At 37.1% G+C, this 24673-nt stretch overlaps 7 protein-coding genes across 10 annotated transcripts; 4 read left to right on the top strand and 3 right to left on the bottom strand.

Annotated features, from left to right (window-relative positions):
• Positions 1-245: 245 nt before the first annotated feature.
• Positions 246-2692, bottom strand: LOC108842543 (cyclin-A2-4). Its single transcript, XM_018615489.2, has 7 exons — positions 2577-2692; positions 2009-2361; positions 1432-1901; positions 1146-1332; positions 888-1040; positions 640-774; positions 246-551 (listed from the first exon to the last, which is right to left on the bottom strand). The coding sequence occupies exons 2-7, from the start codon at positions 2300-2302 to the stop codon at positions 498-500; spliced, it is 1293 nt and encodes a 430-aa protein (XP_018470991.1). The 5' UTR covers positions 2303-2361; positions 2577-2692; the 3' UTR covers positions 246-497.
• A 6427-nt stretch (positions 2693-9119) lies between these two features.
• Positions 9120-11432, top strand: LOC108842544 (aromatic aminotransferase ISS1). Of its 3 annotated transcripts, none has more exons than XM_018615493.2 (8): positions 9120-9363; positions 9474-9552; positions 9656-9703; positions 9856-10044; positions 10123-10279; positions 10371-10536; positions 10613-10721; positions 10810-11432. In XM_018615493.2, the coding sequence occupies exons 2-8, from the start codon at positions 9487-9489 to the stop codon at positions 11263-11265; spliced, it is 1191 nt and encodes a 396-aa protein (XP_018470995.1). In that variant the 5' UTR covers positions 9120-9363; positions 9474-9486; the 3' UTR covers positions 11266-11432. The 3 variants fall into 3 exon arrangements, with proteins under 3 accessions (XP_018470995.1, XP_018470994.1, XP_018470993.1); XM_018615492.2 differs by having other exon boundaries at positions 9442-9552; XM_018615491.2 differs by having other exon boundaries at positions 9121-9363; positions 9470-9552.
• Positions 11433-11698: 266 nt separating this feature from the next.
• Positions 11699-14564, top strand: LOC108842545 (katanin p60 ATPase-containing subunit A1). Its single transcript, XM_018615494.2, has 7 exons — positions 11699-11995; positions 12225-12714; positions 12930-13127; positions 13311-13555; positions 13660-13818; positions 13909-13996; positions 14091-14564. The coding sequence occupies exons 1-7, from the start codon at positions 11865-11867 to the stop codon at positions 14370-14372; spliced, it is 1593 nt and encodes a 530-aa protein (XP_018470996.1). The 5' UTR covers positions 11699-11864; the 3' UTR covers positions 14373-14564.
• A 2709-nt stretch (positions 14565-17273) lies between these two features.
• Positions 17274-19030, top strand: LOC108839973 (gibberellin 3-beta-dioxygenase 2). Of its 2 annotated transcripts, none has more exons than XM_018612776.2 (2): positions 17274-17902; positions 18271-19030. In XM_018612776.2, the coding sequence occupies exons 1-2, from the start codon at positions 17424-17426 to the stop codon at positions 18950-18952; spliced, it is 1161 nt and encodes a 386-aa protein (XP_018468278.2). In that variant the 5' UTR covers positions 17274-17423; the 3' UTR covers positions 18953-19030. The 2 variants fall into 2 exon arrangements, with proteins under 2 accessions (XP_018468278.2, XP_018468279.2); XM_018612777.2 differs by having other exon boundaries at positions 17280-17902; positions 18355-19030.
• Positions 19031-19721: 691 nt separating this feature from the next.
• On the top strand, positions 19722-21052 carry LOC108841341 (gibberellin 3-beta-dioxygenase 4). The gene is made up of 2 exons (XM_018614107.2): positions 19722-20179; positions 20455-21052. Exons 1-2 carry the CDS (start codon positions 19722-19724, stop codon positions 21050-21052), a joined length of 1056 nt encoding a protein of 351 aa, XP_018469609.2.
• A 37-nt stretch (positions 21053-21089) lies between these two features.
• Positions 21090-22427, bottom strand: LOC108820258 (probable 2-oxoglutarate-dependent dioxygenase AOP1). The gene is made up of 3 exons (XM_018593229.2): positions 21930-22427; positions 21528-21855; positions 21090-21445 (listed from the first exon to the last, which is right to left on the bottom strand). Exons 1-3 carry the CDS (start codon positions 22298-22300, stop codon positions 21182-21184), a joined length of 963 nt encoding a protein of 320 aa, XP_018448731.1. The 5' UTR covers positions 22301-22427; the 3' UTR covers positions 21090-21181.
• Positions 22428-22561: 134 nt separating this feature from the next.
• On the bottom strand, positions 22562-23798 carry LOC108820248 (glycosyltransferase family protein 64 C3). The gene has a single exon (XM_018593217.2). The coding sequence runs from the start codon at positions 23723-23725 to the stop codon at positions 22694-22696; it is 1032 nt and encodes a 343-aa protein (XP_018448719.2). The 5' UTR covers positions 23726-23798; the 3' UTR covers positions 22562-22693.
• Positions 23799-24673: the final 875 nt, after the last annotated feature.

The raw sequence follows: 24673 nt of genomic DNA, 5'->3' as shown, positions 1-24673 counted from the left end.
AGCGTTAGGAAGGAGAAGCAAATGAACTGCTGATATTTTTCTATTATTATTTTCTAAAAATAAAACATAATATTCCTCAGTGATAAATGTGTAGTTAATGCTCTGTCAATCTCTGTCATTATTGTCAAATCCCTTTTTTTTTTAAATACAAAAAATGTCCAATTCTATTTTTTTTAAACCAATGACGTCACTTCATTTTTTCTAACTGCTGCAGTCTTTTAATTAAATAATTAATTACTCCGAACCTCAAAGCAAAAATATTCCGCGAGAAAAGAAAAATGTATTTCCGATTCCGGTCCGACGACTTACAATTTTTTCTCGTTCTTATTAAAGAACAAAATCAGGTTTGGAAGAACCAAACAAATCTACACTAAACCGGATTATACCGGGTATTCTTGGAATGATATGAGACCGTGGAAAGATTGCTACTGTTTTACAGTCTTCGTGTTATCTATCGGTTACAAGATGAACCGCTCGGTTTAATTCTCTCTTTTTTCTCAGAATAGACCGTCAGGTATCTTAGGAGAAGTGAGCACAGCCACGGATTTAAACTGTTAAAGTTGCAAACAAAAAAGCCGTTACATTTATTTATAATGCAATCGATGGAACCAAACCAAACCAAAAACTGAGATTATTAACCTTGTCTTGTCTATACTTGGTTCGTATAGAGTTTAAGGGACATCCTTTGGTGTTAAGCTGCAGCTCTTGCATGGCCTCAACACATGCTTTCAGATCCGAGGCTTTGTACGTTGTGTAATGCTCCAGTGTTGGATTCTATACACACAAAATGAAATTAAAAAAAAAAAACTCTTTTGTGAGTTTCAAGATTCGTGGAACACAACATAGGCGACAAATACATGATGTGTGTGTTTTAAAGAAGAAGAGACCCAAGGGTGGCTTGATTGGTTCACTGTCCACTTGGCAAGAAAAACAGCCGATGCAGCGATCACCGAAGGTAAGAACTTCAAGAACTGATGCTCTATTAACGTCAATTCCGTCAGATAATTCGGCAGAAACTCCATTTCCACACTTGCCATCATCTTTGCATTTCAACACATTATTCCCAAAATAAAATAAAAAACAGTTTCAATCTTTCTGCTAAAATGTTTGATAGATATTCAGAACATAACTAAAATGTAAAATACCAAGTGAGAAGATTGAGCTGCTCGGAGAAACCTCCTGAGAAATGTTTTTGAAGTGGGAGTGTAGATCTGAAAGCTAAAATGCTTCAGTACCTGGCACTCCATTTCCAGGACGTCTTCTCTTGTGTAAGTGTTATCAGTGATGAAGCAGAACTCTTCGATGCGTGGCGCATTGATTTCCTCGTACTTCCTTTTAAACAAAGTTTCAAGAATGATCTCCCTTTCAGAACAAGCTTTGAGTTTCTGAGATAAAAAGAAGAGATTTATTTATGAGGGTGAACGAACTTACGAAGCAATGAGCATACAAGTGACGCCGAGCAATTGAAGTCTTTGTCTTTCAATGTAGTTGTTCCCATGCATAAACCAATCGATGAGATATACTGTTAGGTAGAGAGTGTCAGATGAAAGTGTGTATTCCTCTGAGACCTCTACAAGCCAATCAACCAGAATTCCCCTCATACTCTCAGTCACATCTCTTTGCATGAAACCAGCAAGTGGTCTGCGTTTCAGCTCAGCAACACGCATGTTGTAGTGGATTTCAGGTGCATATAGGCTACAGAGTAAAGGATCATCTGAATCAATGTCAATCAATTTTGAGCTACTTGCCACAGTGGATCTCCCAGGGGGTCTAGGAGGCAACCTGGAACTCGGCTTTTCGATAAAGCTACAAGATGCTTCTTTGTTTGTGGCTGTACAGCGAGACAAGCTTACTCCTGCCACCCTGGAAGAACCTGCCCTTTTCTTCTTTATCTGCTTCACCTAAGAATTGGGAAAGAAACCACAATTTTCAGCAACAAACATACATACTTCTTGTCAATTTAAGAAAAAAAAAAAAAAAGCAGGATTAATATTTGTAGAAGAACAACCTGAATTTTAGGTGCATTGAAGGAAGAATGATGATAGCAGGAGGTAACGTTTGTGATATCTTTAAGAAGAAGAAGAGCTCGCTTCTTCTTCTTCTTCTTCTTCTTAGGTGCATTGGCATCATCCTGGAAGGCTCTTCTTTTACAGTTAACCCTTCCCTGGTTGATCAGTGTAATGGGAGCCACATCTGAAGAAGATGTAATCAGTTTAGAAGAAGCAGCAAAGGCACGAGTTACAGGACGATCAAGGAGCGGAATGGTGCTGTTGTTTCCTGAAACATCTTTCTCCATCACCATTTATTGAGACTGATCCTATTGGGTGGTCTTAGCAGCACATTTGCTATATAGAGATAGATCTGTCAAGTATAAAAGTAGAAAAATCAGTGAAGATGTCAAGAGAAAGGACGTAGAGAGATATGTGTATCCAAGCTAAAGCAGTGAGGATAATTTGGAGCTTCAAGAGATCTATCGATCCCTTCTTACAAACAAACACCAAGTAAGAAGACGAGTCTACCATCCACATTTTCTTATTGACCCCTGAAAACAAACACAGACTGAGATTAATACTTACTCTGCTTCGACAAAAAACGAAAAAAAAGAAAACTCCTTTTTTCTTTTTTTCTTTTGTGGGAGCTCTCTGGAAGGGAGCTTTGGGGGCAGATGGGAAGAGAGTAAATGTTAATTCGCTTTTTATGCAAAGCAAGTGAGCGGGATACGGGTTAGGAGCCTGCTTGGTTTAAAGTTACTAAATTTAATTATTCAGCTTTTCAAAATTTATAAACTTTTTGTTTTATTATAAAGTAATGCTTATTTATGGTACTCTTTGACTGTTTTGACCAAGAGAAAACTGAAACAACATATTGTGGAAGAAACTCTTGATTTCTATGTGATTAGTGTTTCAATTTGAAGTATGTGATTGATCATAACTTTTTTGTTAGCTAATCATTTTACCTTTTTTTTTTATCTTAATCACATTTGCTATTTTAGGTATTCATTTCTCCATTTAACTTCTTGTAGTTAACTAGGACTTATTATGATGCTGATGTTGTTTTTTTTTTCTCATTTCGAATATTTCTTATTTGTTTCCATTTTTGTCAGTAAAGCCTAAACAAAAAAAAAACATAAATTAATTGACAACATATAGAGCAACAGTTATGTTTCCAGATGAATTTACTATTTTTTTATAGCATCCCCAATGTATTACTCTATATTTTACTCTAAAATGGTGCAACACAAACATAATACATTGGAGTAAAGTTTTACTCTAATGTATTATTCAATATTTTACTCTAAAAATAATATATTTTATTAATAATTATTAATAATATCTTATACTTATAAAAATTTACCAATTAACCTCAACTTACAAAATTTTCTTAAAATAAAATTTATTTAAATTAAACATTTATTGTTAAATAGAACAAGAAATCATAAAAATAAATTAAAAGACAGTATGTAAATTGGTTCAATAATGTTATTATAATATTTTTCTCACAAATAATCAACTAATGCATTTTCTAATGAATAGTAAGCTTCTTTATCTTTGATATCCCTAGATAGAGCAAGAAAAATTTGAAATCAAACATTTTCATCTTCTGCAGTTTTGATTGCTGCATCGAATTTACGCTCATCTTCAATTATCATGTAAAATTATACTATGTAGTCATGATATCATGTAAAACATTTTTCTCCAAAACCGAACATGTCCTTTCACAATAGCAAAACACAACCGTAGATATTTTTATGTTATCTTTATTTTCTGTTATTATTTTTTAAATATGTTATTTATTAAATAATGAATATATTGTTTACTTATGTTATTATATCATTTTAAAATATTATTTAAATAAAAAATAAAAACACTAAAGATTTGAAAGACTATTTCACAATAAAAAAATAATACTAAAATTGAGTAATGACTCATTACTAATAAGTAAGATTACTCTATAAATGGAGTAACTAGCCATTACTCCATTTTAGAGTTGGAAATGGAATGAAATTGAAGAAGATTTTACTCCGTTTTTAACTAATTTTTTTATAAAAATGCAATGTTACTCTAGACAGCGTGGCTATTCATCCAAAGGTAAATGTCAGTGATTATAAAACATAGTTATATATTTAAAGTTGAATAAAAGTGAATAAGTTACGAACTCTGCTCAAACTTTTAAGTCTTGAATAAAGATTCCACCAGTTGTTTTCTAAAATGGTTTTGAAATATTTTAAAAAGAACTAACTAGTAAAATAAAAACAACGACCAAAATGCATGTTTGAATCAGTCAATTGTTGTTTATCTTTGTACGTTTCGGTTGATCTTTAAGTATTTTTTAAAGCTTATTCGGATACCACATGGTAAGGATGATCATCCATAAATTCTAAGTTATCCTTCAGTTTTAAAATGATTGTGTAGAACTTAAAGAAACTGTTCTATTCCTATTGGATTTGCTCCGTTTTTAAAAACATAATTGGGACTTTGGCGTCTCTAGTATGATTAAAAGATAGCGTTGAGATAAGAACTTTTAATTTCGTGTAAAACGAAACTTATATCTAATTTTTTTCTACAACGGTTACTTAGACTAAGTCTTCATGAACTTGATTATTTACGGGGAGATTTATCCACGTTAAAACGTTCTGCAAAATTATTTGACAATTAACAGATATCATATAAAACTGTGATAGATCTCCTTCTCCTCGGACGCCATAAAGATCATGAAATTATTTTATAATAGTAGTATTTCGATGCTGAGATCTGCACGAGCCACTTAGGAAAAGAAAAAGATACTGAGAGAGTGAATAATAAAGTGGTGGAATCTGCAATTTCAGGTTTTGGTGTGTTCCACGACTTAATGCTTGATCTGATGCTCTGTTTTCCTATATGTATTCTTAATACTAAATTAAAAGAGGGGAGAATTTGTGAGATATACATAAGAGGCACTAAACTAAAGAATATGTCTATTCTACAGTATAGACTCATTGATGTGACAGGTTCTTCAAAAAATACCACTACTATCCTTCAGAGAGCGCGTGGACGTGAGGAAGGGAAAACAAATAAAAAACTTACTATACAATATTCATTATAGTTTAACAAAACAACGGATATCCACAAACGAAATTCGACTATACTATATGCATAATAGTATGGACAAAGCTACAACAAAATTAAACATTCACTTGTAAGAATATATCATTTATCCAAACCATATATCTTAAACCCTAAACCCAAACCATATACCCAAAACTCTAAACCCAAACCCCAAATCCTAAACCATAAACCCTAAACCCAAACTCTAAACCCTAAACTCAAATTATATACCCTAAACCCAAACCCTAAACCCAAACCATATACCCAAAACTCTAAACCCAAACCCTAAACCATAAACCCTAAACCCAAATTCTAAACCCTAAACTCAAACTATATACCCTAAACCCAAACCCTAAACCCAAACTCTGAACCCTAAACTCAAACTATATATCCTAAACCCAAACCCTAAACTCAAATCATATACCCAAACCATATACCTAAACTCAAACCCTAATCCTAAACCCTAAACTCTAAATCCAAACCCTTATCCATTACGTGACTATGCTATACATATTATGGTATGGAATACTCCACACACTCACAAATTTTGTATATATGAAATTATTTATAATTTTCTTAGAAAGAAAGATGATGAGTGGCAAAGGTATTGGAGAACAAAACAGTGTAAGTGATCAAGTAGTGACTAAGAAAAATCAGGAGGCACAGAAGGAGATACAAATTGTAAAAGAAGAGAAAAAGAAGTGTATCATACTATACTGTAATTTAAAATAGTATGGAACATATGACGCATGATATTGTTCATCTTCTTCCTCAATTCAATCCAACCCTAAACCTTAAACCCAAACCATATAACCTAAACCCAAACCCTAAACCCTAAACTCAAACCATATACCCAAACCATATACCCTAAACTCAAACCGTAAACCATAAACCCTAAAACCAAACTCTGACCCATAAACCCAAACCATATACCCTAAACCCAAACCATATACCCTAAACTCAAACCTTAATCCTAAACCCTAAACCCTAAACCCAAACCCTTATCCATTACGTGACTATGCTATATATATATTATGGTATGGAATACTCGACACACCCACAAACTTTGTATATATGAAATTCTTTAAAATTTTCTTAGAGAGAGATGATGAGTGGCGACGGTGTTGGAGAATAAAACAGTGTAACTGATCAAGTAGTGAATAAGGAGAATCATGAGGCAAAGAAGGAGATACAAATTGCAAAATAAGAGAAAAAGAAATGTATCATACTATACTGTAATTTAAAATAGTATGGAACATACCGCATGATACTGTTCATCTTCTTCCCCAATTCAATCCATCGTTCTTTTCACCTAGATTTTCTGTTTTACATGGACGACGTCCGTAAGTGAAAAAAATTTCCAGTTTCCAAGTTAAAAAACGATATCCTACTTATGCCGGACAGCCGAACCATTTATACTTGATTTAACTTCTCTGTTCCCAAATTCAGAATTCCACACACCTTTTTACAATCTCTTTTTTGCCGTACGCAAGATATTGTAAAGTAGAAACAAAATTTTCATTTTCAGAATAAAGAGATCAAATACTCGTTGGTGTTTACACGCGCAGAAAAGGATATTTTTGGCACTTTACACAATAATATATAACATATCATAGCCAAAGTTGTACTATGGGTATAAACTTTTTTTTTCCTTTTCTTATGTGTATGGGCTCCAATTTCCCTTAAAAGAGCTATATATTTTTTTATGAGACTATTATGTATCATCACATAAATCTCTAGCCGTTTCTTCATCTTCTGCCTAAGAAAAACCTAGATAGTATTTTGAAAGACGCATAATATGTATTTTAACCATTTTGTTGTTTGGTAGACCTTTTTTTTAAATCGGCATGTTTGATATTTGATAGACTTTTATTGTTCACTGTTTATATGGAATGTTGCCTTGAAACGTGTTAAACTAATGGTTTAGTAATTAGTGGTGTGTACTAGGCTACTAGCTAGTACTCTATCTGTTTATCACCCGAATTTAGAACTTCCCGTATTGCATATTATAAAAGGTAATTTATAAATATATTTGTTTTATTTTGCATTGGAAGAACGACTATTGAAAAGTAAAATCTGGGGAAACAATTAGATCTGATATATAAACTGGATTTATTTTTGAAATAAAGGTAAGACTTTAACTGCGATTTTATATATATGAGCGAAACTGCAGTAAAGACAATTTTTTCATGCAAAAATTTGATGTTCAATGATTATAACCAAAACGATAATAGAAGACAAAATTTATAAAAAAATTGCTAACTAAAAACTAAATTTATAGTTGGAATATAATTATATATACAGGCACAACAGACGAGTAATTTCAAAAGCTACGCTAAAGGAGCAAGAACCAAAAGTCTTAACCACTGACCACATGGGAGATATTGGGGGTTACATAAATTCAAAAGCTATAAGTCTTGGATTTGAAATTTAAGAAAGATAACTATTGTAGTATCGATCGATTTGAAAAGTAAATGCGTTAAAGCTGTTAGTGTGAGAAGGACGTAACGAGGAAGTCGTCGTGGACCTGATTAAAAGACCAAAACAAGTTAGATCTACATAATTCAAACTAACATACACACACATAGGCAAAAGAAAAATATAAAAGGGGGACTTCAAACTCAGACAGATCTATACTCTTACAGACATTAAAACACATGTCATGTTTGGTTGTTACATTTTTTATTTGAATCACCAACTCTCCCCCACTTCCTCTTACACATCTGACCATATAACAAAAAACAAATAAATTTGCATGCCAAGTTTGAGTAAATATGATATGATGGTTCATAACTTTACTCCCTTTGTAATAACAAAGTTGGGATCGGTAAGAATATATGCATGTGTGTACAATACACAGTTACACAAACCAACATGAAACATATGTTATGTGTGTGCATATATTTACACAAACATGTATTTATGTATGTAAACTATACCCAGCCACACACACACAACACCAATAAATTTTGATGCAAAAGCTCGAGTAGTAATGCAATATGATGGGGAATACTTGGTTTGTTACAACAAAACAGGGTGGAAGAATATATGCTACGATGCAAGCCTAAGCTATCAAAGGGTTCACAAAACTCTTGAATGGATATATAGTATGATGATGATGGGTCTAAGAGCACCACAAAGGCTGTAGATAGCCTTTGATACAACTCACAGGCCTAAGTCTAATAGTTTCAAAACAAAAAAAAAAGTCTAATAGTTTTTCTTTCTATTTCTACTCAAAAGAAATAAATAAAAAGAGAATAAATCACATTTAAAAGAATGGTGAATAAATTGGATGGTCAAAGACTAGTTTCATAGGAGGTAAATCGGCTCACTAGGGAGAGTGTTAGGCCACGCCTTTAAATCGTTTGAATCACATCGTGACGTACCATAGAGTGGTAAGGAGACTTAAGAGGTGGTCTGATGTTGTGGGAATCCAGCTGATTAAAACGAACCATAGAGTTGATATTGTTTAGGTTCATCTAAATCCAAATATGGTACGTCTTGTCTCCTTTGTAACTTGAAACATTTAGAATAATTCTGAGAGTTTTGAGACTTCTAGCAGATTCAATTTAGTGTAGAAACCTTCCTGGTTTCCATACTTTTGTTCGAAGAAAACCAGATAAGGTATAGGTTCCTTAGTGACCGGTTTAATGCCAAATTGAACAACTTGAGTGCGGTTTAATTTTTCTTCCAAGATGTGAGCTGGTTATGAGAATATAATCAGGTGATATAACAGGATTGCATATATACACAGTTACACAAACAATGACGTGAAAGTAAAGTGAATTGAATGGAATGGAATGGAAAGGGCTACAATAAAGATAAGGGTCTAATTATCAAATATACAAAAAAGTAAGGGTCCATTATATGAAAGTTAAAAGGAAAGTGAAACAGTAAGTCGAAACGCGACGTTTTGGCAAGTATTCTGGTTGATCACGTAAAACATGTAGAGAAAAGACAGATGCCAAGGAACCCCGAAAAAAAAAAAGGGGGGTCTTTATTACTTTTGTCTGGATCGGAATGAGAATTTATTAAGAGTTAATCCGGAGTTAAAAGTGTGGGGGTGGATAGAGTTGGAGGAGATCCTAGCAAAGGCGTTACTCTTTTTGGATAATTAATTAACATAAAAGTTGATAACTTTCTTTAAGTAAAAACAAAAAAAAAAATTAAAGGGGTGGGTTGGTGAAGAAGAAGAAGAAGAAGGAACAAGGAAGCAGGAAAGGCGTGGTTACCTGACCTCTTATGAGTTTTGGTCAAAAGATTCCTTTTTGTGCATTAGGTGTGTGTGCTTCACAATTCCTCTCTACATCTATCTATCGATCGAACAGTTGTTTTGGACCTACCCGTAATTGCAAAGTCTCTCTCTCTCTCTGTCTCTCCCTTAGATAGATCAGAGTTGGAAATGGGATCGTTCGGGATGATGCTTTCGAGGAGAACATTGGGAACCGATGTCCCTGTCATGACTCAGGTCAACCTCGTAACCTTCCAATTCGATTCCTCTCATTTTTTTTTTAAATTAATTTGGGTTTTTTGGTGAGAAACAAACAAAACTGTTTGGTTTTTGCGTGCAGATTCGGAAATTGATGGCGGAGTTGACAAACCCCATGTCTCTTGCTCAGGTTTGTTTGCCCCTCTACAAATAATGTTTTGTATTAAATCTCAGTTATAGACTTTGGGAGGAGGATGAACTGCCTGCCTTACTTGTGTTATTATTAGTCTGCTGATTCTTTTTTATGTAATCCAAAGATAATAATAATAATAATAATTGCAGGGAGTGGTGCATTGGCAGCCTCCTGAAAAGGCGTTGGATAAGGTGAAGGACATTGTGTGGGATCCTCTAGTCAGTTCCTATGGTCCTGACGAAGGTATTCCCGAGCTTCGGCTCGCTCTCCAGAATAAGCTTCTTCATGAAAACAACCTCTCCAATTCTGCTGTCATGGTTACAGCTGGTGCCAATCAGGTTAGTAATACTATACACCCTCTTTCTTCTTCTTCTTTTAAGTCTCTCACTCAGTCTCTTGTGTTTTTTTTACCGCAGGCGTTTGTGAATCTTGTTCTTACACTATGCGATCCCGGTGATTCTGTTGTCATGTTCCAGCCCTACTACTTCAATGCCTACATGGCCTTCCAGATGACTGGTGTCACCAACATCCTCGTTGGTCCTGGCTCTCCGGATACTCTCTATCCCGACGCTGGTAACCTCCTCCTTCACTCTCTTATTCTTTTTTTTCATTGATTTTTTTTTATTTGTGACATCCTCTTTTTTTATTTTATTTTTAATGCCAGACTGGTTAGAGAGGACGCTCTCTGAGTCTAAACCGACCCCAAAGGTTGTAACAGTTGTGAATCCTGGTAACCCAAGCGGCACCTATGTCCCTGAACCCCTGCTCAACAGGATTTCACAGATATGCAAAGATGCTGGGTGTTGGCTTATTGTTGATAACACTTACGAGTTGAGTTAGTTCTGATATTACTCTATTTTTAATGTTAGTTCAGGAATACTTATAATAAAAAAATTAATGGGGCAGATACTTCATGTATGATGGTTTGAAACATTGTTGCGTTGAGGGAGACCACATAGTTAACGTCTTCTCCTTCTCCAAAACCTATGGCATGATGGGTTGGAGGCTTGGATATGTGAGTACTCCTCCCTTTTCTCTTTTTTTTCTTTATTATGAAAACGTTTTTTTTTTTTTTGATGGGAGTCTCCGAGAGTCTCTCGCAGATAGCTTACTCAGAGAGACTAGATGGGTTTGCGGCAGAGCTATTGAAAATTCAAGACAACATCCCAATCTGTGCATCCATAATATCTCAGCGCCTGGGTTTATACGCGTTAGAGGAAGGTGGTGCAGGGTGGGTAACAGAGCGTGTGAAGGGTCTGGTGAAGAACAGGGAGATTGTTAAAGAGGCCCTTGAGCCGCTGGGTATGGAGAACGTCAAAGGAGGGGAAGGAGCCATTTACCTGTGGGCAAAACTGCCGGAGGAACACAGAGATGATTTCAAGGTGGTGAGGTGGCTGGCTCACCGTCACGGGGTGGTGGTGATCCCGGGGAGCGCAAGCGGTGGCCCGGGGTATGTCAGGGTGTCGTTTGGAGGGTTGAAGGAGGAAGCAATGAGAGCCGCTGCAGAGAGGCTGAGGAAAGGATTAGAGGAGCTGGTTCACCTTGGAATGGTGGAGTGAAGATGGTTTACTTTGCGTGTTATTGAAGTTATTATAGCTTTTTCTCTTTTTTTTTTTTAAATAAAGATTTGTTTTCGATATTAGCAGATTCAAAGTCAGTTTGATGTATTGGTAAACTAAATAAAGCTGTGTTCCATTTTGAAGGTGTATGTATATTTTCCACTCTCTTTACTTACTCAAAATGATTTTTATCCATTCAAATAAACGGGAAATTAGCCTTTTATTTTATTTGTATAAACAAAACCGCAAGTGAAAAATGTCTGGATTTAGCTTTATTGGTCGTAAGTAGAATATTCAAAGGAAAAATTCAAAAGAACCGCAAGGGAATGAAGAAGTTTCAAGGAATCGATGATTTATTTAGCTTTATTGGATCTAAGGTGGGCCTTAAATGGGCCTGGATCTAAATTTGAAATAAACCCGAGCAAAGGGAACTGACAGTGACATGGCGTCCATCTCGTCTCGTCTTCCCCCTCCAACCTCGCCGACGAGTCTCGTAAATCTGGAGAGAGAGAGAAAGAAGGGTCCCTAGATCGAAGCTCTTGCTTGCTTCGGAGATAGATTTGGGTGTGTGTGTGTGTGTTGAGAAAAATCGAAGAGAAATGGGAAGTAGTAATAACAACTCGTTGGCGGGACTACAAGATCACCTGAAATTAGCGAGAGAATACGCACTAGAAGGATCCTACGACACTTCTGTCATCTTCTTCGATGGCGCCCTTGCTCAGATCAACAAGTAACTTACTTACCTCCTCTCTCTCTCTTTTATCTAGATTTTTATCAGTTGGCAATTGACTTGGAGAGCCCTAGCTAGGAGCTAGTTTGATTATGTTTCGTTCGTGTTAGTAGTAATTGGATTAGTTAAGCCAAAGCTTTGCAATGTGCTTTTATATATATATATCCTTAGAGAATAATAATGAGAGGATTATTTTGGTTCTGACTTTGTGTGATACTCTGTTTGTAAGGCATTTAAACAGCATTGATGATCCTATGACGCGGACTAAATGGATGAACGTTAAAAAGGCCATCTTGGAAGAGACTGAAGTTGTAAAGCAACTGGATGCAGAGAGGAGAGCTTTTAAGGAAGCTCCCACCGGTCGTACTCGTGCTGCTTCTCCTCCTATCAATAGTAGTACCAAATCTTCCTTTGTCTTTCAGCCCTTGGATGAGTATCCAACTTCCTCCTCCTCCTCCGGTGCTCCCATGGATGATCCTGATGTCTGGAGGCCTCCCACCCGTGATGTTTCTACCCGAAGACCCTCCAGGCCTGGTGCTATGAGAAAGTCTCCTCAAGATGGTGCTTGGGCTCGTGGTGGTGCCCCTACTACAAGGACTGCTCCATCTTCCCGAGGTGGAAGAGGCGGTAAGTCTGCTGCTGCAACCGCACGCTCTTCTGCTACTGCTGCTGCTGGAAAGAAAGGACCTGCCTCCAAATCCACCAAGCCAGACTCTACCGTAAGTTTTTTATATATATATATGTTCTTTCCTGCCTTTTCTTGTTTGTATGCTTCACTGCAAACTGTGAGGTTATTAAAACTTATTGTGGTGTACCGTAAGTTGTATATGTTTTCCTTATGTATGGAGTGATGCTGAGTGAGTACTGAGTAGGTTCCGTTTAATTAATAAATTTTGTGGCTTTCTGGATGATAATCAATCAATCAATCAATCAGAATGGCGATGCTGAAGACGGGAAGTCAAAGCGGGGATTGTATGAGGGACCTGATGAGGACCTGGCTGCTATGCTTGAAAGGGATGTGTTGGACTCGACTCCTGGTGTCCGTTGGGATGATGTTGCTGGTTTGTCTGAAGCCAAACGGCTCCTTGAGGAAGCTGTTGTCCTTCCTTTATGGATGCCTGAATACTTTCAGGTTCTTTTTTGCTCTGCCTAATATGTTTTTATACTTTATTACTGGAGAGCAGCCATATAAATTATGAAGAGAATGAAAAGTGTCAGTTCAGATAGTATATACTTTTCAGCCTTAATGTTTTTCTTATCTTCCAGTTATGGAGAATGCTTTAATTTAATTGCTCTTTTTTTGTTTCCCTTTCAGGGTATTCGGAGACCGTGGAAAGGAGTTCTCATGTTTGGTCCTCCTGGGACAGGTAAAACTCTGTTGGCTAAAGCGGTTGCAACAGAGTGTGGTACCACCTTCTTCAACGTCTCTTCTGCTACATTGGCTTCAAAATGGCGAGGAGAGAGTGAGCGGATGGTCAGATGCCTGTTTGATCTTGCAAGGGCATATGCTCCAAGCACGATTTTTATTGACGAGATCGACTCTCTTTGCAATTCTCGGGGGTAAGTGATTATTTTGTTCACGGCACTGAGAGTTTGATTGCAATACCCTATTGAATGCCATGTGTAATTGGTGAATGTGTGTGTGTGTGTGGGGGGGGATGCAGGGGTTCTGGAGAGCATGAGTCGTCAAGAAGGGTGAAATCTGAACTCCTAGTCCAAGTAGATGGAGTGAGCAACACAGCGACAAATGAAGATGGAAGTCGCAAAATAGTGATGGTGTTAGCAGCTACCAATTTCCCATGGGACATAGATGAAGCTCTCAGGTTTCCCTTATATTATTTCTTTTACGTAGGCTTAAGCTTTGCTCAAATATAATGAGACTGACTCTCGAGCTCGTAATACTCCTTTTGCAGGAGGAGGCTGGAAAAACGTATATACATCCCACTTCCAGATTTAGAAAGTCGCAAGGCTCTTATCAATATCAATCTGAGATCAGTTGAGGTTAGTTGTGATTATGAATACTAATAGTAGTATCTCTGTTGGTTCTTGATGCAATGCAGCATATCATATGTAATGGATGTGGATGTGTTTTCAGGTGGCGAGTGATGTGAACATTGAAGATGTGGCTAGGAGAACGGAAGGGTACAGTGGAGACGATCTGACAAACGTGTGTAGGGACGCGTCGATGAACGGGATGAGGCGTAAGATAGCAGGGAAAACGAGGGATGAGATAAAGAACATGTCAAAGGACGATATCTCAAACGATCCTGTGGCAATGTGTGATTTCGAAGAGGCCATTAAGAAAGTGCAACCCAGTGTGTGTGCCTCCGATATCGAGAAACACGAGAAGTGGCTCTCTGAGTTTGGATCTGCTTAAACCCCCTTTAAAACCCAACCACCTTTTTTTCTTCTCATTATTACTCTCTCAAGCTCAAAGAATGTGTTTGTGTGTTGTTTATATTATTATGATCATGTTATGTTGTTTCTAGTACCTATATTACATCCAACTCCAGAGAAATGATTGTATTGTTTTCTTTGTTTTTGCATGAAGTAAACCTTTCCTTGTTAAGTTTCAGAGATACATTTTTTTTTCTACGTCTCTTATGGAACGGAGAGTAGTAGGGAACTTAGTTAAAAATATTTCTTTAGAAACTGGATTCAAAATGCTGAACAGCATGATATTAAATTCCCTAATCAGTAAAACTAAAAGGATTGAGTTATGAGTGGAAGAGGTCAGCATCCGACATATATTATCAAAAACGTTAGTGGTGTTTTTGACATAGTTTTTAAAAATAATAGAACCCAAATAAATCAATTGGATATGAAAGATGCGCGTTATTTCAACGTGGAGTATTATCAACCATGTCAAAAAGGCATTTCAACTCCCTGATTGTGTTATATGTTCGATATTGAATTGACCCTACATAAAAATACGCAAAAGTTAAAACGATTCCGAGTGTAGAAGTTTCATATATTCTGATGTAAAAAAAAACAAATGGTGTATAGATATAATTGTCGTGATGATATGGAAATAGATGTGATTAGCTGAAGAACACGTACACATGAAATGCAAGTGATGATGTGCATGTCCATGTGTTATGTACTTAATTATGTGTAGTCTAATCTACGTGTTTTCTATATATAGATTCGGTTTGTAAGATATTTATATATATAAATAATAACATGTTCTTGTGCTGAAACCTAACAACAACAAAAAATATCATACAACTTCTCGTATAATCATTTAACATGATTACCAAAAAAAACTTACGTATAATCAAGAAATCGTGCTTGCAAACAACTAATTTACTGGAAGAAACAAAAAACAAATCAGTCGTGACAAAAAAAACAAAAAAACAAAAAACAAATCAGAGCGTGTGAGACAAACTTAACCAAAAAGACTGTATAATGTATATATACATATGTATATGACTAGTTGACAAAAAAATGTACTCCCTCCGTTTCATAATACTTGATGTTTTACCATAGTGCACAAAGATTAAGAAAATTGTATTTTTTAATAAAAAATATTTTAAAGATATAATTTTAAAATCAATTAACCAATAATAAAAAAGACTGTGAAATCTAATTGGTTGAACAGTTTCCAATAAAGTTAAAGTAACCTTAAAATCTCAAAACTTCAACTAATTTGAAACAAAATTATCCTTCTAAAACATCAAGTATTATGAAACGGAGGGAGTATATAACTAAAATTCCAATGTACGTGACTGACATATACTAAGTATTTTGTATTAAAACATTTCTAATTATATATTTTATGTTTTTATCAACTACTCCGTATTAATAAAATAATTTCATATTTTAATAAGATGAACTTTCAAAATAATGGTTGCACCATTCACCAAGTTTTTTAAGTTCATTATTTATATTTTAATAAGTTTATTTTGATAAAACGTAAAACATAGGCTTTAGGCCACTAAATATTTCGGGACGGCACTGTCCGTAAATTAGAGAGTTTTTTTCTTTTTGTTTAAATTAGAGAGTTTATCTTAGATATATAGTGTTTGAAAATAATTAAGTGGCCACGAGAATCAAGTGTCAAAATCTCTTTCGTATTTTGTCGTCTCTCTTGCTAGCAACTTGTGAGAGCCAGGTGGGACATGAAAAAAGAGAAAACTAAACGCATCATATATTTTATATATGAACATTTTATTCATACACCCTACATATACCAACCTTTCATTAGAAAGCATAAGTCGAATTTGTAGAGAATGGCCTCGATTTATGAGGTAAGCAAGATGGCAAATAATTTATAATTGTATTCATTCATGTATGTGTTTTACAAAGCAAATAAAATGACGATAATGTCTTTCTAGTGGAGGCATGGGAGACAAGTTTGCCATTTAGTGAGAGGCCATGGCCCTAAACCTCATGGCATTGGCACTTGAGGTGTGAATATAATCTCCTAAATGCCATGTTGTGTTTGAAAGGTAAATTTGAAAGGATATATAAAAATAACAGCACTATCTGGTGGAAGGTTAATATTATATATTAACTTAATAATAACATTCTTTTCTGTTGACAGAAAAAAAAAACATTCTTGTCTATAGAGTTTGACAACGAATTCTTTTGAGTTGCACGAACTGGATTTAGTAAACACTATAAGGGTTTAGCTTTAGTCTATATGGAGCTAATGCAATTTTTTTATTAAAAAAACTATAGGTTTTGTTTTACCGAATTTCCACTCTTGGCAGATTTTTGTTGTTGTAAACGCTTTACAATAAAATATTTGTAACTGTACGTACCTTTGTAAATTTTTTTTTTTTTGATAAAATTTGGTGCAATACCTTTGTAAAGTTTGTGGAGCAAATTAATTATTTTTATATAAACCTGATTATTCAAGCGTAATAATATATAGCTTTGACATTTAATATTCAACAAAGTACATTTATTTGGTAGCAATAAATGAGGTAACAGGCCGTTCTTAAATTTTTTGTTTTGCTAGCAATTCTCTTTTTTCTGATATTGACACTGAAGTTAATTAGGTTTTCAATAGAACTAATGTTTAAAAGAGGAAAGAGGTAACAGGATAGCCAAATTATAATGTTTTCTCTGTAAAAAGAACACACAACAAACATAGAAAATAGCTTATTTCTGTAAAAAGAGAAGAAGAACATACAGACACACATAAAAATAGTTAGAAAACTTTTCTAAGAAGAGAAAATGATTTGGAAAGAAAAAATAATAGATTTTATAATCAATCACAATGACTAAAAGGAGCATTTGTCTTCACATTCAAATACGCTCATTCACTATACACTTCAGTCTTCACTACTATAAATACCCTCCGACTCCTACTCCTCTTCTCTACCAAACATCATATTCATACCAAAAGAGGACACTAGCTAATAAAATATACTTACATTGTAATAATTTTTCTATAAACCTTTATTATATCAATCCAATCATGAACTCAACGTTAAGCGATGTGTTCATATCACATCCCATTCACATCCCGTTCTCAAACTTACCCGACTTCACATCCCTTCGTCACCTCCCAGACTCTTACACGTGGACCCCCAAAGACGATCTCCTCTTCTCCGCCTCCGCGTCTGACGAATCTCTACCATTCATCGACCTCTCCGATCCCCACGTGGCCTCTCGTGTTGGCCATGCTTGCACCACGTGGGGGGCATTCCAGATCACAAACCACGGCGTGCCCTCACGGCTTCTCGACGACATGGAGTTCCTCACGGGAAGCCTTTTCCGGCTTCCCGTCCATCGGAAGCTCAATGCTGCTCGACGTGAGGATGGCATATCCGGCTACGGCGTTGCTCGTATTGCTTCATTCTTCAACAAGCAAATGTGGTCCGAAGGTTTCACAGTTGTTGGTTCCCCACTTGACGATTTCCACAAACTCTGGCCCGTACATCACCTCAAATACTGGTATCTCTATATATCTTTATCTAAAGATTCGTTTTCTTGTAATTGCAGACCGTATGATATCTTCATGTATATCCACTTTCTCTTAAAGGAAAAAAAAATAGTTTAATTAAACCGGCTCAACCAAAAATAACGTTAGTACATTACGTTGATCACATCTATATATTTCGTTATTTTCTTATGGATACGAGTAGAAATAATCCGAGAAAAGCAAAATAGAAATCGGAATATATATCTTGCCATGTTGAAGTAAATAGTTAAAAGCACAATGAAAGCTGATGGACCCTCCAAAAGATTATGTCTCAGAGATCAGTGTGGGATATTTCTATAGTATAGTAAGTAGTAACAAATGACAATGGCATTGATGGTAGGAAAAATAAAGCTGGTGGACGCACTAAAAGATTATATGTTGTGTCTGTCTCAGTTGTTATTGTATCTCAACTGATTTTCAACAGTGAAATTATCCAAGAGTATGAAGAGCATATGCAAAAGTTGGCAGCGAAGCTGATGTGGCTGGCATTAGGTTCACTTGGAGTTGAGGAAAAAGACATTGAATGGGCCAGTCCCGGTTCAGACTTTCGAGGAGCACAAGCAGCTATCCAACTCAACCACTATCCGATATGTCCAGAACCGGACCGAGCAATGGGCCTCCCAGCACATACCGACTCAACTCTCATGACCATACTGTACCAGAACAACACCGCCGGTCTCCAGGTTTACCGCGATGACGTGGGATGGGTCACTGTGCCACCTGTCCCTGGCTCACTAGTAGTCAACGTCGGTGACTTACTCCACATTTTGACCAACGGAATGTTCCCGAGCGTGCTTCACCGAGCCAGGGTTAACCACCTCCAATCTCGCTTCTCTATGGCTTACCTGTGGGGTCCACCTTCTGATCTGATGATCTCTCCGCTTCCAAAACTCGTTGATCCTCTCCATCCTCCTCTTTACCCATCTCTTTCTTGGAAGCAGTACCTTGCAACCAAAGCTACTCATTTTAACCAGTCTCTTTCCTTTATTAGGAACTATCGGTCTTCAGACCAAATCTCTTGATGTTTACATTTGTATTTTATCATTGTACAGATTTTTATCTGAGTAATATGAAAAATAATTGATATTGTATTTTACCTCGTTATACGAGTACTTTACTAGATAAAATACTCGTACGTGTGTTCCTTTGTTTATAAAATCAAGATGAGAAAAAAAGATAAAATACATGAAACAAGGTATATTCTCCCCCCCCCTCCCCCAGTATTTTATTTAAAAATGTGAAAATTTGCTAGATTTTGATGTTTAAGCAATTAACAAATACTTATCTCCAAAGGACTCAAATCCTGGGGTCATTAAAAGCTCTCCATAAAGTAATAATGACAAACAACAATTGTAACTCACACCATGCATGAACACACTTGTTTTCATAACATGCGTACGTGGCACCAGTAAAATTGCTAGTTTTAATTGGAAAATGGCATTATCCCAATTATAGCCAGTAATTAATATTACATAATCATTATAGAGAAACCAACATTTGCCAATTTTAATACGTGGATCCAATCAAAATTGCTTAGGTTTAATTGGAAATACCACAATAAGAGGTATTCTATCCATAATACACTAGCTTAGACCTTTACATGTGTAGCTCCAGAAAAGGACAAGAATCAAAAAATGATTTATCCTCATCATATATGCATGATTAGACTTGTTCTGATCGACATATATTCATAACATATGTGTGTGTTTTATGTATAAATATCTTAAGCAATTGTATACATCACGAGCATCCCAATCTCACCAGATTCTAACAGTCTCAATTTCACCAGCCATGCCTTCAATAACTGAAGATGTATCTATTGGAAACTTAGGCAGTCTTCAAACACTACCAGACTCATTCACCTGGAAACTCACCGCCGCTGACTCCCTTCTGCCTCCCTCCTCCGCCGCTGTGAAAAAGTCCATTCCTATCATCAACCTCTTTGATCCTGACGTCACCACTTTGTTAGGAAATGCGTGTAAAACGTGGGGAGTGTTTCAGATAGCCAACCATGGTATTCCACAAAAGCTCCTCGACGACATCGAGTCTCTCTCCAAAACCTTTTTCGATATGCCGTCAGAGAGGAAACTCGAGGCTGCTTCCTCTGATAAAGGAGTTAGTGGTTATGGTGAACCTCGAATTTCTCCTTTCTTTGAGAAGAAAATGTGGTCAGAAGGGTTGACAATCGCCGATGGCTCCTACCGTAACCAGTTCCTTACTATTTGGCCCCGTGATTACACAAAATACTGGTAACGTCCACTACACTTGCACACATGTATTGCATAGTGTAAAGGAAATGAACTTATATTACTTAGTACTTACTGACTATGAGATTACACATGCAAAACTTAATATATTGTGTGGATCTTAGGAGCAAATTAATATATTATGTATACAGCTAGTTAAGTCTATGAAATGATTAGAACTTGGCTTCTGACACTGACGGCAATTCTTAGGGTCTTACAAACATTTTCTAGTAATTATATATTCTTTTGAGTGTTTTTCATGTTCATATACTGTGCAGCGGAATAGTCGAAGAGTACAAGGGAGAAATGGAAAAATTAGCGAGAAGACTTCTGTCTACCATATTAGGCTCACTTGGTGTCACCGTGGACGACATCGAATGGGCCCACAAGGCCAAGAAATCTGGATCAAAAATGGGCAGTGGTGTCATACGACTAAACCATTACCCGGTTTGTCCTGAGCCAGAAAGAGCCATGGGTCTAGCCGCTCATACCGACTCATGTCTACTAACCATTGTGCACCAGAGCAACATGGGAGGGCTGCAAGTGTTTAAAGGAGAGTCCGGTTGGGTTACGGTAGAGCCGATTCCTGGTGTTCTTGTTGTCAACATCGGCGACCTCTTTCACATTTTATCGAACGGGAAATTCCCAAGCGTGGTTCACAGAGCAAGAGTTAACAAAACCCGGTCAAGAATATCGATAGCGTATCTGTGGGGAGGTCCAGCTGGTGATGTGGAGATAAGTCCAATATCAAAGATAGTTGGTCCAGTTGGACCGTGTCTATACCGGCCAGTTACTTGGAGTGAATATCTCCGAATCAAATTTGAAGTTTTCGACAAGGCTTTGGAAGCAATTAGGGTCGTTAACCCCACCAATTGAATCTCCTGTTGGAATGTTTTTCAAAATAAAACTAAAATTTGCAAATCAAACATCATTAATATAAAAACATTTAGTATAATACATTATTATCATTTTATCTCAAACACTGTGTGATAGACTTGCACACGTTTATTGCGGTGGCTTGATGCCGCAGTATAGGTGGAGAAGATCTTCGCTGGATTTCTTCATGGAGTTGAGGTAAGACTCGTAGAAGCGGAGAAGACCATCGTGCTCGAAAGGGTTGTAGCGGAGAGGATGCTGGTCATCGACGAGCTCCTCCGGAGTACTGATGGTCCCCTTGTGGAAGGAGAAAAAACCTAAAGAGTATCTAACTTCATCTGCGCTCATCACCACCCTGTGGTAACACGGCTTTATCCTATCGTTACTCCACGCCTTCACCACCACCACAACAACGATCAATGATAACTCAAATCATTTGCTAAAGTTTTTATATATTTTTTTAACTAGACTATACCGTGAGACCCATGCCGGAGAGAACGAGGAATCTTGTCGGCGACGGGTTAAACCCGACCCATTGATCGGTCATGGTTTTCAGCTGGAGACCTAGGACGTGGTTCTGGTGGAGTATACTCATGAAGCTCTTATCAGTATGCGACACGAAACCCGTGTTTGCTTCACCGTTTCTCTGTCTCCTGTAACTCAGCATCCTCAACAAGTACCGAGTTGACTCGGAATGGCTTGCTGAGTTCTTCTTCTGGTCCATTCCATAGCTCTCGTACAGCATACTCATCACTGTCTGGTCTAGCTCCGCTAGTGCCGTTGCGTACTTATGTGTGGTCTGACTGCAAAATCAAACTATTTGGTCTATAAGATGTATATAGATAGACAACAGAAATGGAATATGATAGAAGTTTACCAGAAGGGGTCGTTTCCTTGTGGCCAAAGTAATTTAGAGAAGTCTTTGCAAGCTTGGGGATCTGTTGCATAATCGATCCCCAAACTCTCGTGGATCCTGTAATCATCGACGACCATAGACATGTAGCCATGAGAGGCCTTGTGGTTCTCGTTTTTGATCTTGACCTCGTACGGGAGATCATACATCTTCTTCATGCCGGAGAGCAAGTCGTCCCTGAGGTCTGATGAGACACCGTTGAACTCTGCCACAAACCAACCCTGCTCCTCCATGGCTCTTCGGACGCTGTCTCTTATCGTGATCCAGTGAGTCGTGTCTGGCACTAGTTTATCGCGGGAGAAGTCTAGGATTGGTAAGCACTGCTCTGACTCCATTCAAGCGTATTGGTGATGATGAGTTAGTGTATAGATATAGAATACCACCAGCGTTCTATTTATACACATAGGTAACAGTATATACGTTCACCCTATGCGTCAAATTTTGAATTGTAGATTCAGAGTAGAGTGGGATAAGATGAGATCCTTGGTAGAAAAGGGACAATCGTTAAAGAGAGATCCGGTTTTGGCTTCTTTTATGCGTCATCATCAGTATATGATATGATGTCTCTTTCTTTAGTTTTTATTGATTTGTCCAACAATCCCCAAGTCGCTAATATTTTATTACAAACATTAGTTTAGTGGTTACATACCTTTGTCAAATCGTAACAATACACTCATTTGAACTGAAGCATTTAGTTTACAAGTTGCTATAATGCTTTGAAGGCAGGTTCAATCTCGGTCACAAAACACAAGCTTTCCGGATTTACGACACAAGCCTTGTTCCCCAACAGAGTTGACAACCTTACCATAACTATACATCAATGGCATCTTCCCCATAACTCTATGAAACTCCCTAATGCAATTGCCTCTTCTCTTCCTGTGTTCCACTCTTCTACTACTCAACCCAACTTCTCTCACTTCTTCTTGCTCTTGCTCTTCGTTACGCGCATCTCCCCAATCCCTAACTCTCTCTGCTCCCACCATGATTGGACCTGCTCTCAGCTTGTCCGCAGCCACAAAATTCATTAATATATCCTCACAGTTACGCATCCGGTCAACGATCTTCCTCATCTCCTCCATCTCCACACCACCGTTGCAGCTATACTCAAACAGATAATCTTGTTTCATCATCATGAACTTGGTGAGGAGGATGGAGTACTTGTCCGGGTGAACAGTGTAGATCCACTCTTTCCCCTGCAGATCAAAACCGTGCGACCTCACAAACATCCCTACTAAACGATCAGGGTTCGACCTCCACACGGAGAAGGCGAACTCCAGCGACTTCTTGTCCACCTCCACGTCATCATCGCAGATCAAAACAGCGCGAGTGTCTACACCAGAAGCGCGAGGGAGGAACCTGGCGTTGAGGCTGCTCGACGATTGCTGGATCAGAGAGATCGAAGCTGTACCGAGCGAGTGACGAGTGAGATTGTGGTATAACTGGTGAAGCACTTGAGCAGGGGTGGTAGGGTTTCCCCAGAGGAGTAAGATCGATGAGACGATTGAGGATCCTGAATACGCGGCTACGATTGATTGAAGAAGAGGGATACGGGACTCGGAGTAACCGTTGATTAGGACGGTGATCTGATCCGATCTGAGTTTCTCAAACTCTCTCTGTTTCATTGCATCGCACGGATCAGGATCAGGATCACCTGAGAGCGTTCGTGAATACACGAGTAGCGGCGTAACTGACAGAAGAAACCAGATGGAGAAGAAGAAGCCATAGCTACTTCCAACCTTCACTGATTCTTTTACTCCCATTTCTCCGACTACTTGTCCCGATTCGATCCATGAAACCAGATCACAATCGAACCTCGGGAGCCTAACTAACGGCAGGCCAAATAAATTAAATGGGCTTTTAGCTTATAAAGCCGTAAAGATTTGTAACTAGGTCCAAATAAATATAACTAAGCCCAAAAGAATATTAAAACCAAAAATTTACCAAACAGAACTCAAATGGGCTTTTAATTTACAAAGCCGGAAATAAACGTATTTAAGTGTAAGAACCAAACCGAGCCCAAACGTAGTCGTACGTGTAAGACGTGCAGTGTTTTAAAACCCGATCCGGACCTGCGGTTGAACCAGTAATCTGGTAACCCGAGATAAATCTGGTTTGAATTTTCCGAAAGATCCAAAATTAAAAAATCCGCAAAAACCCACCAAAACCCAAAGCTCGGTACAAGTTGAACCACTGGTTAAACCAATATATAATTTTATATTTTTTAAAGTTTTTAGTTATGTTTTAGATTCTACTTTATATTCTAAATTTCTAATTAAAAAGTTAGTTTTTTTTCAATTTTTTTGCCGTCTTCCTATTCCTCTGCTGACCTCTAATAATTTTGTATATCTTTTTATTTCTTTTTTTTTTGCTTTTCGATTATTTTGTTTGTTATAAACCGGTAGTACTAGGTTTTACGTGTTCTAAGTCCTGTGTATATTGTTTTGTTGATAAGTTTTAAACTTTAGATTAGACTTTTTTTAATCATATATAATACCAATTAGACTATTTTATTTGTGATTTTTTTAGATTTTGATGAAGATTTCACTATGCCACCGAAAGAAAATAAAGTGAACTATGGTAGAGAGAACCAAAAATTAGTTGATCTGATTTGGTGCTAGTTTATTTTCGTTATTAAAAATTTATTACAATGATGTTTTAGTTTTGGTTTATTTTGGATTTGAAGTTTAATTTATTATTCACATCAGATA

This window comes from Raphanus sativus, chromosome 2 (assembly GCF_000801105.2).
Source record: "Raphanus sativus cultivar WK10039 chromosome 2, ASM80110v3, whole genome shotgun sequence".
Taxonomy (NCBI): domain Eukaryota; kingdom Viridiplantae; phylum Streptophyta; class Magnoliopsida; order Brassicales; family Brassicaceae; genus Raphanus; species Raphanus sativus.
Note: the sequence above shows the minus strand (reverse complement) of the source record. Positions and strands in the feature narration are given on the sequence as shown.

Excerpts from the sequence above, each read along its gene's own strand:
- LOC108842543 (XM_018615489.2), bottom strand. The coding sequence starts at position 2,302 with ATGGTGATGGAGAAAGATGTTTCAGGAAACAACAGCACCATTCCGCTC. Across the intron at positions 775-887 it reads ACCAATCAAGCCACCCTTGG|AATCCAACACTGGAGCATTA; the intron begins GTCTCTTCTTCT and ends TTGTGTGTATAG. Across the intron at positions 552-639 it reads CCAAGTATAGACAAGACAAG|TTTAAATCCGTGGCTGTGCT; the intron begins GTTAATAATCTC and ends CAACTTTAACAG.
- LOC108842544 (XM_018615491.2), top strand. The coding sequence starts at position 9,327 with ATGAGTTTTGGTCAAAAGATTCCTTTTTGTGCATTAG. Across the intron at positions 10,537-10,612 it reads ATTGTTGATAACACTTACGA|ATACTTCATGTATGATGGTT; the intron begins GTTGAGTTAGTT and ends TTAATGGGGCAG. Across the intron at positions 10,722-10,809 it reads TGGGTTGGAGGCTTGGATAT|ATAGCTTACTCAGAGAGACT; the intron begins GTGAGTACTCCT and ends AGTCTCTCGCAG.
- LOC108842545 (XM_018615494.2), top strand. The coding sequence starts at position 11,865 with ATGGGAAGTAGTAATAACAACTCGTTGGCGGGACTACAAGATCACCTG. Across the intron at positions 11,996-12,224 it reads GCCCTTGCTCAGATCAACAA|GCATTTAAACAGCATTGATG; the intron begins GTAACTTACTTA and ends TCTGTTTGTAAG. Across the intron at positions 13,819-13,908 it reads GACATAGATGAAGCTCTCAG|GAGGAGGCTGGAAAAACGTA; the intron begins GTTTCCCTTATA and ends CTCCTTTTGCAG.
- LOC108839973 (XM_018612776.2), top strand. The coding sequence starts at position 17,424 with ATGAACTCAACGTTAAGCGATGTGTTCATATCACATCCCATTCACATC. Across the intron at positions 17,903-18,270 it reads GTACATCACCTCAAATACTG|GAAAAATAAAGCTGGTGGAC; the intron begins GTATCTCTATAT and ends CATTGATGGTAG.
- LOC108841341 (XM_018614107.2), top strand. The coding sequence starts at position 19,722 with ATGCCTTCAATAACTGAAGATGTATCTATTGGAAACTTAGGCAGTCTT. Across the intron at positions 20,180-20,454 it reads CGTGATTACACAAAATACTG|CGGAATAGTCGAAGAGTACA; the intron begins GTAACGTCCACT and ends TATACTGTGCAG.
- LOC108820258 (XM_018593229.2), bottom strand. The coding sequence starts at position 22,300 with ATGGAGTCAGAGCAGTGCTTACCAATCCTAGACTTCTCCCGCGATAAA. Across the intron at positions 21,856-21,929 it reads CAAGGAAACGACCCCTTCTG|TCAGACCACACATAAGTACG; the intron begins GTAAACTTCTAT and ends TTGATTTTGCAG. Across the intron at positions 21,446-21,527 it reads TCTCCGGCATGGGTCTCACG|GCGTGGAGTAACGATAGGAT; the intron begins GTATAGTCTAGT and ends GTGGTGGTGAAG.
- LOC108820248 (XM_018593217.2), bottom strand. The coding sequence starts at position 23,725 with ATGGGAGTAAAAGAATCAGTGAAGGTTGGAAGTAGCTATGGCTTCTTC.